This window comes from Anomaloglossus baeobatrachus, chromosome 6, assembly GCF_048569485.1.
Source record: "Anomaloglossus baeobatrachus isolate aAnoBae1 chromosome 6, aAnoBae1.hap1, whole genome shotgun sequence".
Classification (NCBI taxonomy): Eukaryota; Metazoa; Chordata; class Amphibia; order Anura; family Aromobatidae; genus Anomaloglossus; species Anomaloglossus baeobatrachus.
Window position 1 is genome coordinate 61,810,543 of NC_134358.1, and position 13,238 is coordinate 61,823,780.

The 13,238-nt window shown below is 47.6% G+C and overlaps 1 protein-coding gene across 1 annotated transcript in view; it reads left to right on the top strand.

Moving 5' to 3' along the window:
- The first annotated feature begins 2,546 nt into the window (after window positions 1-2,546).
- The window catches only part of KCNV1 (potassium voltage-gated channel modifier subfamily V member 1), a 73,938-nt gene continuing 63,246 nt past the window's right edge, over window positions 2,547-13,238 (top strand). Inside the window, exon 1 of the mRNA XM_075352942.1 lies at window positions 2,547-3,621. Coding sequence (XP_075209057.1) covers window positions 2,610-3,621 — 1,012 coding nt within the window. The 5' untranslated portion in view covers window positions 2,547-2,609. The remainder of the gene's footprint in view (window positions 3,622-13,238) is intronic.

Here is a 13,238-nt window from a genome sequence, read left to right on the forward strand (position 1 = left end):
GCCTCAGCCCTGTCCCCCTGAGGGTGCTGGAAGCCCTCAGCCCTGTCCCCCTGAGGGTGCTGGAAGCCCTCAGCCCTGTCCCCCTGAGGGTGCTGGAAGCCCTCAGCCCTGTCCCCCTGAGGGTGCTGGAAGCCCTCAGCCCTGTCCCCCTGAGCGTGCTGGAAGCCCTCAGCCCTGTCCCCCTGAGGGTGCTGGAAGCCCCCAGCCCTGTCCCCCTGAGGGAGCTAGAAGCCCTCAGCACTGTCCCCCTGAGGGTGCTGGAAGCCCTCAGCCCTGTCCCCCTGAGGGTGCTGGAAGCCCCCAGCCCTGTCCCCCTGAGGGTGCGGAAAGCCCTCAGCCCTGTCCCCCTGAGGGTGCTGGAAGCCCTCAGCACTGTCCCCCCTGAGGGTGCAGGAAGCCCTCAGCCCTGTCCCCCTGAGGGTGCTGGAAGCCCTCAGCCCTGTCCCCCTGAGGGTGCTGGAAGCCCTCAGCCCTGTCCCCCTGAGGGTGCTGGAAGCCCCCAGCCCTGTCCCCCTGAGGGAGCTAGAAGCCCTCAGCACTGTCCCCCTGTGGGTGCTGGAAGCCCTCAGCCCTGTCCCCCTGAGGGTGCTGGAAGCCCCCAGCCCTGTCCCCCTGAGGGTGCGGAAAGCCCTCAGCCCTGTCCCCCTGAGGGTGCTGGAAGCCCTCAGCACTGTCCCCCTGAGGGTGCAGGAAGCCCTCAGCCCTGTCCCCCTGAGGGTGCTGGAAGCCCTCAGCCCTGTCCCCCTGAGGGTGCTGGACGCCCTCAGCACTGTCCCCTTGAGGGTGCTGGAAGCCCTCAGCCCTGTCCCCCTGAGGGTGCTGGAAGCCCTCAGCCCTGTCCCCCTGAGGGTGCTGGAAGCCCTCAGCCCTGTCCCCCTGAGGGTGCTGGACGCCCTCAGCACTGTCCCCTTGAGGGTGCTGGAAGCCCTCAGCCCTGTCCCCCTGAGGGTGCTGGAAGCCCTCAGCCCTGTCCCCCTGAGGGTGCTGGAATCTCTCAGCACTGTCCCCCCTGAGGGTGCTGGAAGCCCTCAGCCCTGTCCCCCTGAGGGTGCTGGAAGCCCTCAGCACTGTCCCCCTGAGGGTGCTGGAAGCCCTCAGCACTGTCCCCCTGAGGGTGCTGGAAGCCCTCAGCACTGTCCCCCTGAGGGTGCTGGAAGCCCTCAGCACTGTCCCCCTGAGGGTGCTGGAAGCCCCCAGCCCTGTCCCCCTGAGGGTGCTGGAAGCCCCCAGCCCTGTCCCCCTGAGGGTGCAGGAAGCCCTCAGCACTGTCCCCCTGAGGGTGCTGGAAGCCCTCAGCACTGTCCCCCTGAGGGTGCTGGAAGCCCTCAGCACTGTCCCCCTGAGGGTGCTGGAAGCCCCCAGCCCTGTCCCCCTGAGGGTGCTGGAAGCCCTCAGCACTGTCCCCCTGAGGGTGCTGGAAGCCCTCAGCCCTGTCCCCCTGAGGGTGCTGGAAGCCCTCAGCACTGTCCCCCTGAGGGTGCTGGAAGCCCTCAGCACTGTCCCCCTGAGGGTGCTGGAAGCCCTCAGCACTGTCCCCCTGAGGGTGCTGGAAGCCCTCAGCACTGTCCCCCTGAGGGTGCTGGAAGCCCCCAGCCCTGTCCCCCTGAGGGTGCAGGAAGCCCTCAGCACTGTCCCCCTGAGGGTTCAGGAAGCCCTCAGCCCTGTCCCCCTGAGGGTGCTGGACGCCCTCAGCACTGTCCCCTTGAGGGTGCTGGAAGCCCTCAGCCCTGTCCCCCTGAGGGTGCTGGAAGCCCTCAGCCCTGTCCCCCTGAGGGTGCTGGAATCTCTCAGCACTGTCCCCCTGAGGGTGCTGGAAGCCCTCAGCCCTGTCCCCCTGAGGGTGCTGGAAGCCCTCAGCCCTGTCCCCCTGAGGGTGCTGGAAGCCCTCAGCACTGTCCCCCTGAGGGTGCTGGAAGCCCTCAGCCCTGTCCCCCTGAGGGTGCTGGAAGCCCTCAGCACTGTCCCCCTGAGGGTGCTGGAAGCCCTCAGCACTGTCCCCCTGAGGGTGCTGGAAGCCCTCAGCACTGTCCCCCTGAGGGTGCTGGAAGCCCTCAGCACTGTCCCCCTGAGGGTGCTGGAAGCCCCCAGCCCTGTCCCCCTGAGGGTGCTGGAAGCCCTCAGCCCTGTCCCCCTGAGGGTGCTGGAAGCCCTCAGCACTGTCCCCCTGAGGGTGCTGGAAGCCCTCAGCACTGTCCCCCTGAGGGTGCTGGAAGCCCTCAGCACTGTCCCCCTGAGGGTGCTGGAAGCCCTCAGCACTGTCCCCCTGAGGGTGCTGGAAGCCCTCAGCACTGTCCCCCTGAGGGTGCTGGAAGCCCTCAGCACTGTCCCCCTGAGGGTGCTGGAAGCCCTCAGCACTGTCCCCTCAGCAATGCTCAGAAGCTTTCAGAGCCCCTTTTCCATACTGATGTGATCCGCTGCTGCTGAGTCTTTTGTGCACTTGAGTCTACAGAAGTTTTCTACTCTAAAGGGAGGGAGAGGCCAAGACAAAAGCAGCCATTCCCCTGCCTCCATGAGCGCGGACCGCCAGGCAGGCAGCAGACAGGTAGTCACGACTCCAGCGGCGGCAGGCAGCAGGCAGGTCTGCAGACACCGCTCCTGCTCCAGGACTGATGCTGCCACATCTCTTCTGCTCTGACGTCCCATCTGATGATGACGGGGGTCTCCGGATGCCCCCACATCCTGGCAGCAGTAACTTGAAGAAGCCGATGTCCTTTGCCGCCTGCGGAGACTCCGACTCTGCTTTATCTCTGGACTCCAGCGTCTTCTGCAGCGATTACTCTGCGGCTCCCAGAGACCACTTTACAATCAATGTGGGGGGCAGCAGATTCGTCCTCTCACAGCAAACCCTATCCAGCCATCCACAGACTCGCCTGGGCAGGCTGGCCACCTCATGGGGGGACGAGGTGTTTGACCTGTGTGATGACGCCAACCTGATGGACAATGAGTATTTCTTTGACCGGAGCTCCCAAATGTTTGAGTACATCATGAACTACTACAAGACTGGCCGCCTGCATGTGATGGAGCAGCTGTGCGCCGTGTCCTTCCTCCAGGAGATCGAGTACTGGGGGATCGATGAGCTGAGCATTGACCACTGCTGCAGGGACAGGTACTTCAGGAAGAAGCTGAAGATCGAGACCCTCGACATTAAGAAGGATGAGGAGGAAATTGAGACTGAAGAAGATGACTTCACAGGGGTGGCATGTGAAGACCTGAGACAGAAGCTCTGGGATGTCCTGGAGAAGCCTGGATCTTCTGTAGCAGCTAAGACCTTTGGCACTGTCTCTATGACTTTTGTGGTGGTCTCCATAGCTAACATGGTTCTGATATCTTCTGAGGTCAACACCATAGACCAACCTCTCCTCAATGTGCTGGAGTATATCTGCGTCTCCTGGTTTACAGTGGAGTTAGTGCTCAGGTTTCTATGTGTGAGAGAGAAATGTCGCTTCATGAGGAGCGTGGTCAACATCATAGACTTCATCGCCATCCTGCCCTTTTACATCACACTGGTGGTGGAATCCTGCTTTGGTGAGAGTACCGACCTTGAGAACGTGGGGAGGATCGTGCAGATTCTGCGGCTTCTGAGATCGCTGAGGATGCTGAAGCTGGGAAGACACTCAACAGGTAAAGTCACGAATCAAGAATTCATGGGCTGTAAATTATGGATGTGGTTATTCTAGGCCAGGTGCAATTACACACCTGGAAATGGGGAGCAAGGACCACCATAAACTGTGCTGAGGGGCCATTATCTAGGGTCTGGAACTGGGAAGAAAAGAGTGATCTTAAGATTGGATGCAGATAAAAATATATGATAAATAGATTATAGATAATAGATAGAGAGAGACAGAGAGAGAGATAGAGAGAGATAGAGAGATAGATAGAGGGATAGATAGATAGATAGATAGAGGGATAGATAGAGAGAGAGATAGATAGATAGATAGATAGATAAATAGAGGGATAGATAGATAGATAGATAGATAGATAGAGAGAGGGATAGATAGATAGAGGGATAGATAGATAGATAGATAGAGAGATAGAGAGAGAGAGATAGATAGATAGATAGATAGATAGATAGAGAGAAAGAGAGATAGAGAGAAAGAGGGATAGATAGAGATAGATAGATAGATAGATAGATAGATAGATAGAGGGATAGATAGATAGATAGATAGATAGAGGGATAGATAGAGGGATAGATAGATAGATAGATAGATAGATAGATAGATAGATAGATAGAGAGATAGATAGAGGGATAATAGAGGGATAGATAGATAGATAGATAGAGGGATAGATAGAGAGATAGATAGAGGGATAATAGAGGGATAGATAGATAGATAGATAGATAGAGGGATAGATAGAGAGATAGATAGATAGATAGATAGATAGAGGGATAGATAGAGGGATAGATAGATAGATAGATAGATAGATAGATAGATATTAGAAAAAAATAGGAAAAAAGTGGACTTTAATAGCCCATGTGGAGTGGCGATCTTTATCAAGGTTGGAAACAATTTAAAAGTGGCGACAAGTTTCCGACCTTGATAAAGATCGCCACTCCACATGGGCTATTAAAGTCCACTTTTTTCCTATTTTTTTTTCTGGAGTGCTGCCTGTTATTTTTTCTAATATATTATCTTCCTTTGGATATATGGTATTTGGGGAGGGGGGGAGGGCTTGCACCTATCTCTCATTTATTAAGTGCTGTTCCAATTTTCTAGCTAGATGGAGAGAGGATAGATAGATAGATAGATAGATAGATAGATAGATAGAGGGATAGATAGATAGATAGAGGGATAGATAGATAGAGAGATCGATAGATAGATAGATAGATAGATAGAGGGATAGATAGATAGATAGATAGATAGATAGATAGATAGAGAGATCGATAGATAGATAGATAGATAGATAGAGGGATAGATAGATAGAGGGATAGATAGATAGATAATAGATAGATTCATGTTAGATAGATACATGGATAGATAGATAGATAGATAGATAATAGATAGATAGATAGATAGATAGATAGATAGATAGATAATAGATAGATAGATAGATAGATAGATAGATAGATAGATAATAGATAGATAGATAGATAATAGATAGATAGATAGATAAATAGATACAGTAGATTAATGATAGATAGATAGATATATATTAGATAGATAGATAAATACATTATAGAAACCTGATAGATAGATAAATAGATAGACAATGATAGATAGATAATGGATAGATAGATAATAGAGAGATTACAATAGATAAGTAGACTCCCTGCCCCCGGAGTCCCCATAGGTGAATATATGGAGCCATTCTCTGCTTTGAATGATTGATTTTTGCCCCCAGGCTCCTTACACATCAGATGTCTCAGATTCTCCTGATGCTGGAGCCTCATCGAAACATAATAACTTAGAGGATGATTCCCGATATCAGAATTTTCCCTCTTAATTATTCTTTATACATATAATTAGATCTGACATTACATTTTTCTATATGGATCACTGCAGTTATTACCCTCTTAGCTCCCCCTTCACCTCTCTGCTGTATTTATCTTTCTGTTGCTATTGGAATCATATCCTGTAACTCTAATTACAATGCTGCAGCATCTGCACTTTCATTCTTCTGTACTCCATAGGCTGCCAGTGTATCCTCTGCCCTCCAGCAGGTCAGCCTGAGATGTGTGATGAGCTGATGTTCACAGCCAAGCATGGCTGTAGCAGAGCTCTGTGTGCTATGGCTGTAGCAGAGCTGTGTGCCTTCTGTGGGTAGCAGAGTTGTCTGTGTATTATGGTTGTAGCAGAGCTGTATAAGTGTATTATGGCTGTAGTGTAGCTGTGTCTACTATGGCTGTATTAAAGCTCTATCTGTGCATTATGACTGTAGCAGAGTTGCCTGCATGTATGTATCCTGGCTGTTGCAGAGCTGTATGAGTGTATTATGGCTGCAGCAGAGCTGTATGAGTGTATTATGGCTGCAGCAGAGCTGTGTGTGTACGATTGCTGCAGTGAAGCTCTATCTGTGTATTATTTCTGTAGCAGAGTTGCGTGCATGTGTGTATTATGGCTGTAGCAGAGCTGTTTCAGTGAATTGTGGCTATTGCATAACTGTGTGTGTACGATGGCTGTAATGGAGCTCTATCTGTGTCATATGGCTGTAGAAGAGCTGTGTGTGCGTATATGTGTTTGTACTATGGCTATAACAAAGTTGTGTATGTGTGTGTGTATGTATGTGGGTGTACTTTGGTTGTAGCAGAGCTGTATGAGTGTATTATGGCTATAATAAAGCTTTGTGTGTTCTATAGCTGTAGTGAAGCTCTATCTCTGTATTGTGGCTATAGCAGAGCTGTATCAATGTATTGTTGCTATTGCGGATCCGTGTGTGCACGATGGCTGAAGTCTACTTTATACAGTATAACTGCCATGAGTGTATCTCGCTCGGTGGGAGATCCTGGGTGAATCTGGTGTCAGAAGGTCACAGCGCCTTACCACTGGCAGGTTTACTACTGTTATTTGATAACATCTCCTTGCTTGTTGTGCTGTAAGGGTTAGGCACCCTTTCCAGCCTGGCTGCTGGCTGTAGCTTCCAATCTCAGGTGTGGCTCTTTGAGATCACTCCCCTTCCCTATTTATGTCATGTGATTTGATCACATGACGCCTGTGATAGAAACAGAATCCTCATTTCTATGTGGTCCACTTTGGAAGGAGCCTGCTCTGGAAGAAGTTTGTCTTGTGTGCAGCTATGGTGGTTGCTGCACTGATGCAACCTGGAGTGTTTTTCCTTGTATGTCAAGTTCCCCTGTTTGTATTCCTAACTTTGTGTTTCTGTATTGTAGTGGTGAGTCTAGTCATCTCATTGTCCTACTGACTAGCCAGGGTGAGTGTAGGGCTACCTGAGGGCCTAAGGTATCTGGCGATAGGTTGAAAGAACCTGTATAGAGACACTAGGGAGCTCAGGAGTCAGCTCGAGGTAAGTTCAGGAGGTGTCACCTCACCCCTCTCTCTAGTGGCAGGGTCCCCCGTAGTAACCTCACCCCTCTCTCTAGTGGCAGAGTCCCCCGTAGTATCGTGACCCCTGTGTTCCCGGTGTGTTTTAACATCTTCTGGAGGCTTACCAGGTAGTAGGTGAACCCTGCAAGTCATGTGTGTGACAATAACATAAGGGCATATTTCAGCTTGGACAACTGATGTCTGCATTTTGTCCGATTGTTAATAGTAAGGCTATGTGCACACAATGTCTTTTTCAGGCCGATTCTGCTGAGGAAATAGGCGTAAAACCAACTAAAATATACACAGAAAAATACCCAATAGCATTTCTATGTTTCTATGTAAAAACGACCCTCTGTTTATACTGTATATTCAGGCTTTTGATCATCTGTTAACCACTTCAGGTTTCTAAAAAATTGGTAATTGGTTAAAAGCAGTAACTTGTCCATTCTTCTGGCGTTTTCCACTCAGAAGATGCTCCATACATTGTAATACAAGTTAAAAGGAAAGCTCAAAAGATGCCCGGAATATTCACCAAGTCCACCCATTGATCAGCCATTACCGGTGCCAGCGGTGGACAAAAGTTCTCGCATATTGCTGGAATAAAGAAGCTCCATCTAGACTATAGTGGTCAGTTGGGGTAGTAACCGATTGCGGACACTATAGAAATAACAGAGCTACTATGTTCCAACAGCTTCAGAGAACGTCCGACCACTGCCGGTAACGGCTGATCAACAGGGTGCCATGCCGTCGCATCAACATTGATCAGATTTTTCTTCACTTCACTTCCTAAGACTAGGCTATCAAGAAAATAATTAGTGCCAACCTATTTAAGGAGTAACTTGAAGTTTCTGCACCTTAAAGGGGTATTTCTATCACTAACATTTGTTGCAAAACATAGAGCCTTAGAAAGATGTTTAAAAAAGGCCATTTTTGAAAGCAAGCCATATGAAAATTGTTTTCAGTTAGGAAACAGCCATGTAGGGGACAAAGCTATTATGTGGAAGAATGTGTTCTGGTCAGACAAGACTAAAGTAGGACTTTTGAGGCTAAATGTAAAACGCTCAAAGTGGCAGAAAATTGCCTTGAAAACACCATACCCACCATCACACATGGTGGTGGCAGCATCATGCTGTGGGGAGGGTTTTCTTCAGCAGGGGCAGGGAAGCTGGTCAGAGATTTATAGGAAGATTAATGGAGCTAAATACAGGGTAATTCTGAAGGAAAACCTGTTGGAGGCTGCAAAAGATTTGAGACTGGGGCGTTGGTTCACCTTCCAGCAGGACAACATAAAAATACTGCTACAGCTACAATGGATGGTTTAGATCAGAGCATATTCATGTGTGTGAATGACCCAGTCACAGTCCAGACCTAAATCCCGTTAGTCTTAAAAATTGCTATTCACAGACGTCTCCATCCAATCTCACTGAGCTAGCGCTAGTTTGCAAAGGAGAATCGACAAAATGTCAGCCTCTAGATGTAAACGGTAGGTAGGTAGAGACATCCCCCAAAAGACTTGCAACAGTAACTGCAGCAAAAGGTGGTCCTACAAAGTATTGACTTAAGGGGGCTGAATACAAGTGCACATCACAATTTTCAGATATACAGTATATACAGTACTTACAATATTTAAAAAACAATTTATTTTATATTTCACAAATGCTTACTAGTTGTTGTTGATATATCACATAAAATCCCAATAAAATACATGTAAGTTTGTAGGTGTAGAGTGAAAAAATGTGGAAAAGTTCACAAGGTATGGAAACTTTTTCAATGCACTATAATAGTAAATATGGAAATACTCATTTACTTGGTAAAATATACTGTACCTTTATATTCTGCCACATGCAGTTCTCGTGAATAGCCGGCCATTATCTTCCTATAGTCATAGCATAGATTACTGCATCTTGTACCCGTGTCTCACAGCTGCGCACACTTCAGATGTTATTTACAGCCCAATGTTAATTACTAATTTAAAATGTGGACGATTAGCATAATCTCCTGAGGAATAAATGCTTTACTTTATGAAATGTTCCTAAGTCGCTGAGTTACCTAGAGCAGATAAAATGAGTTCACAAGCGCTATGTGCATAGGGGTCTATTTTGGAGCGGATGCATCCCCTGCCCCTGCCCACACTAGTCTACACAGATTAATTATAGGAAATTATACAATTGTTTACTTGCAGAGATACATGAAATATCGTAAACATTATATCATAAAGTGTTCACAGCTCATAGGAACAATAACTATATTGTATATTTACAGTGGAATGCAAAAGTTTGGACACCCCTGATCAATATTACTGTTATTGTGAACGGGTAAGCAAGTTAAAAAATAAAATGATCTCTAAGGCCTAAAACACACTTCCGCAAAAAAAACGTACGTGTCTTACGGTCCGTTTTTCGGGTCAGTGTTCCGTTTTTTTGGGGCGTTTCTCCGGTACGTATGGCATCCGTGTGATGGCAAAGGCGAGCCGTGTGTACGTGTAAAATGTCCGTGTTTGTGTGTAAAATGCCCGTGTATGTGTACGTGGAATGTCCGTGTGGAATGTCCGTGTGTGTGTTGCACAATGTCGTTGATACATGTCGGCTGACAGCAGACAGAGTTGCGCGATGAGAATGAACTCGGGTGAACTTCACCCGACTTCATTGTCATGCCGCGGCTCTGTCTGTGTGCCGCGTACTGATTAGCGGTCACCTGTGAAGGATTCACCAGTGACCGCTAATTCCCCGAGTGACAGAAGTGAGCGGCCCTCTCTCATACTTACTGCTCCCCGATCACCAGCGCGGTGAGGAACAGCTGTGCAGAGAATACGCGGCAACAATTACTTTGAATATGCTGGCCGTTCATTAATCAATCTCGTATTCCCTGCTTTCCCCACCCACAGACGCCTGTGATTGGTTGCAGTCAGACACCCCCCCCACGCTGAGTGACAGCTGTCTCACTGCACCCAATCACACCAGCCGGTGGGCGTGTCTATACTGTGCAGTAAAATAAATAAATAATTTAAAAAAACGGCGTGCAGTCCCCCCCAATTTTAATACCAGCCAGATAAAGCGATACGGCTGAAGGCTGGTATTCTCAGGATGGGGAGCCCCACATTATAGGGAGCCCCCCAGCCTAACAATATCAGTCAGCAGCCGCCCAGAATTGCTGCATACATTATATGCGACAGTTCTGGGACTGTACCCGGCCAATAAGTCCTAGATTAATCATGTCAGGCGTCTCCTCGAGATACCTTCCATGATTAATCTGTAAATTACAGTAAATAAACACACACACCCGAACAATCCTTTATTAGAAAAAAAACACTAACAAATTGCCTTGTTCACCAATTTAATAAGCCCGAAAAAGCCCTCCATGTCCGGCGTAATCCAGGATGGTCCAGCGTCGTTTCCAGCTGTGCTGCATGAAGGTGACCGGAGCTGCAGAAGATACCGTCGCTCCTGTCAGCTCCATGCAGCTAATGAAGGGAATAGCGCGATCAGCTGAGCTGTCACTGAGGTTAATCGCGGCCAACGCTGAATACAGCTGATCGCGCTATTTGTGCTGTTTCTATTTGTCTTCGTTAAAACTGTTATTTAATGTTTTTCATGCTTGTCTCTGCTGCCATCTACTGGTCAGACCTTTCGGCTCCTCTGTTTCTTTTGTCCAGCCCATGGGAGTGTCTGATGACCCTCTTGCATCACATCCTGGGATGTTCATTTCCAAAGCAGAGTTTGTGAGAACAACTTCCCATATTGGATTGGAGCTACTAGGAGCAAAGTCTTCTGACCACGTAGTAGCTTCAGAGGCAAGCATCACTGAGAATTACAATGCCAAGTACTTGGATTACTGCACTCTGCATGTCCTAACCTTTGGAGAAAATAAACCACCATTGTTTCATCTCAGCATGTGCATGTTTTCACTCTGGAGCGCTCTGGTCCTGTCTGCCCCACCTATAGGAAAAACGAAGGTAAGATTATCACAACCTCTCACAACTACGCACCTTCCATCGCCTTTAAGTGGGGACAGAACACTATTCCCTTCATTAGCTGGGAATTAATTAAGTCCCAGTTAGGGTAAACTATTCTCGCTGGAGAGTGAACTCCTAGAAGAAACCCGACGTGTTTCCCCAGAATGATGTAAGGGTCCTCTTGTCCTGTGCCAAGGGGACTTCAGCAACCCACCCTGTCAGTACGGGGCTGAAAAAGATCCCTTGGCACAGGACAAGAGGACCCTTACATGATTCTCTCCAATACCTAAAAGGGATCTGTTTACAGGACACTAAAAACTATAAGGTGACCTGGAATTAGCGAATTTTCACAGTGTGGTAACATTCCCTGATGAACCCCAGACAAAGTGGGGGAAACACGTCGGGTTTCTTCTGGGAGTTCACTCTCCAGCAAGATAAGTTTACCCTAACTGGGACTTAATTAATTACGGGTCCACAATTAATCTGTTGGTCGGTTGTACTAATTAGTAGTCTTAAATACCTACTCTAGACCCCCTTTCATATATCTCTAAATGGGAGTCTGTGTATATGTAGTTCCGATTGGGAACTGTTCATATGACCAACAATAATACCTAATAATAACTTGTGTACTGACTATGCACAATGTGTGACTGAACCCCTCTGACTTCAGCACTACCTGCACCCCTTTGGGCTATGGGACATTTATTGGCACACAGTCAGTTATAGGGGTTATTAGGGATAGCCGACGCTGAGCGGGGGCGCCCAAAACCTTATGGTGTATTAACCTCCGCGGCCAGGAAGGAGTGAGATTAGGGCTTTGCAGCCTGGCCCCTAGCTTAATATCTTATTGACATCCCTAAATCAATAAATAAATCTACATCGGGCTATCCCTCACATTAGATTATTAACCCTATCAGAGTGTATTCATCTCTGCACGACTTTGGTGTGTGCTCACTGACCAATATAGCTATACATGATATTATGAGATATGGCTTCATTTAACTATTTTAACTTTGATAAATAAAAATTGTTTTTAAAGAAGTAATTTTTCGGTCTATAGGGTATTACCGTACTCAGAAGAAAGTGCCAAACACATTTTACCATTCATTTTCTTCCATTTCCCCTTTTAAAACCTAAAAACATCGGGCCAAAGTAACATTTTAGTGGAAAAAATAGTAATTTTCATTTCCTCAGCCCAATGTTATATAACTCTGTGAATTGCCTGAGGGTTACAAATGCTCACTAATCCACTAAATGAATTCCTAGAGAGGTGTAGTTTCAAAAATGGGGTCGCTTTTAGTTTTCTGTTATTTTGGCATGTCAAGGAATCTTCAAATGTAATATGGTGTTTGCAATCTCTTCCAGCCAAAATGGCGCTCCTTCCCTTCTGAGCCATGCTGTGCACCTAAACTGTTGTTTTCCACCACATGTTACCCTTGTAAAAATAAAAAAAATTGATGATAAAGCATCATTTTAGTGGGAGAAAAAAAATGTATTTTTAATTTTCATGATTCTGTGAAGCACCTGTCAGTTTCAAGGTGCTCATCACACATCTAAATAAATTCCTTAAGGGGTCTAGCTTCCAAGATGGGGTCACATATGGGGGTTTCCACTGTCTAGGCACATCAGGGGCTCTCAAAATGCAATATAATGTCCACTATCGATTTCAGTCAATTATGCGCTCCAAAATTCAAATGGTGTGCCTTCCCTTCCAAGCCCAGCTGTGCGCTCAGACAGTAGTTTTCCACCACATATGAAGTATCAATGAAATACTCAGGACAACTTGCACAAAAACTTATATGGTACATTTTCTCCTGTAAAGGGGGCTTTAAACGCAGCGATATCGCTAGCGATGTCGCTGGTGAAGGTACCCGCCCCCGTCATTTGTGCGTCACGGGCAAATCGCTGCCCGTGGCGCACAAAATCATTAGAAGCCGTCACACATACTTACCTGCCTAGCGACGTCGCTGTGGCAGGCGAACCACCTCCTTTCTAAGGGGGCGGTTCGTGCGGCTTCACAGCGGTGTCACTAAGCGGCCGCCCAATAGAAGCGGAGGGGCGGAGATAAGCGGGATGTAACATCCCGCCCACCTCCTTTCTTTCTCATTGCCGGTGGCCGCAGGTAAGCTGTAGTTCGTCGTTCATGGGATGTCACACGTAGCGATGTGTGCTGCCTCGGGAACGACGAATAACCTCCGTCCTGTAACAATCAACGATTTTTTGAAAATGAACGACGTGTCAACGATCAATGATAAGGTGAGTATTTTTGATCATTAACGGCCGTTCGTTGGTATCACACGCAACGACGT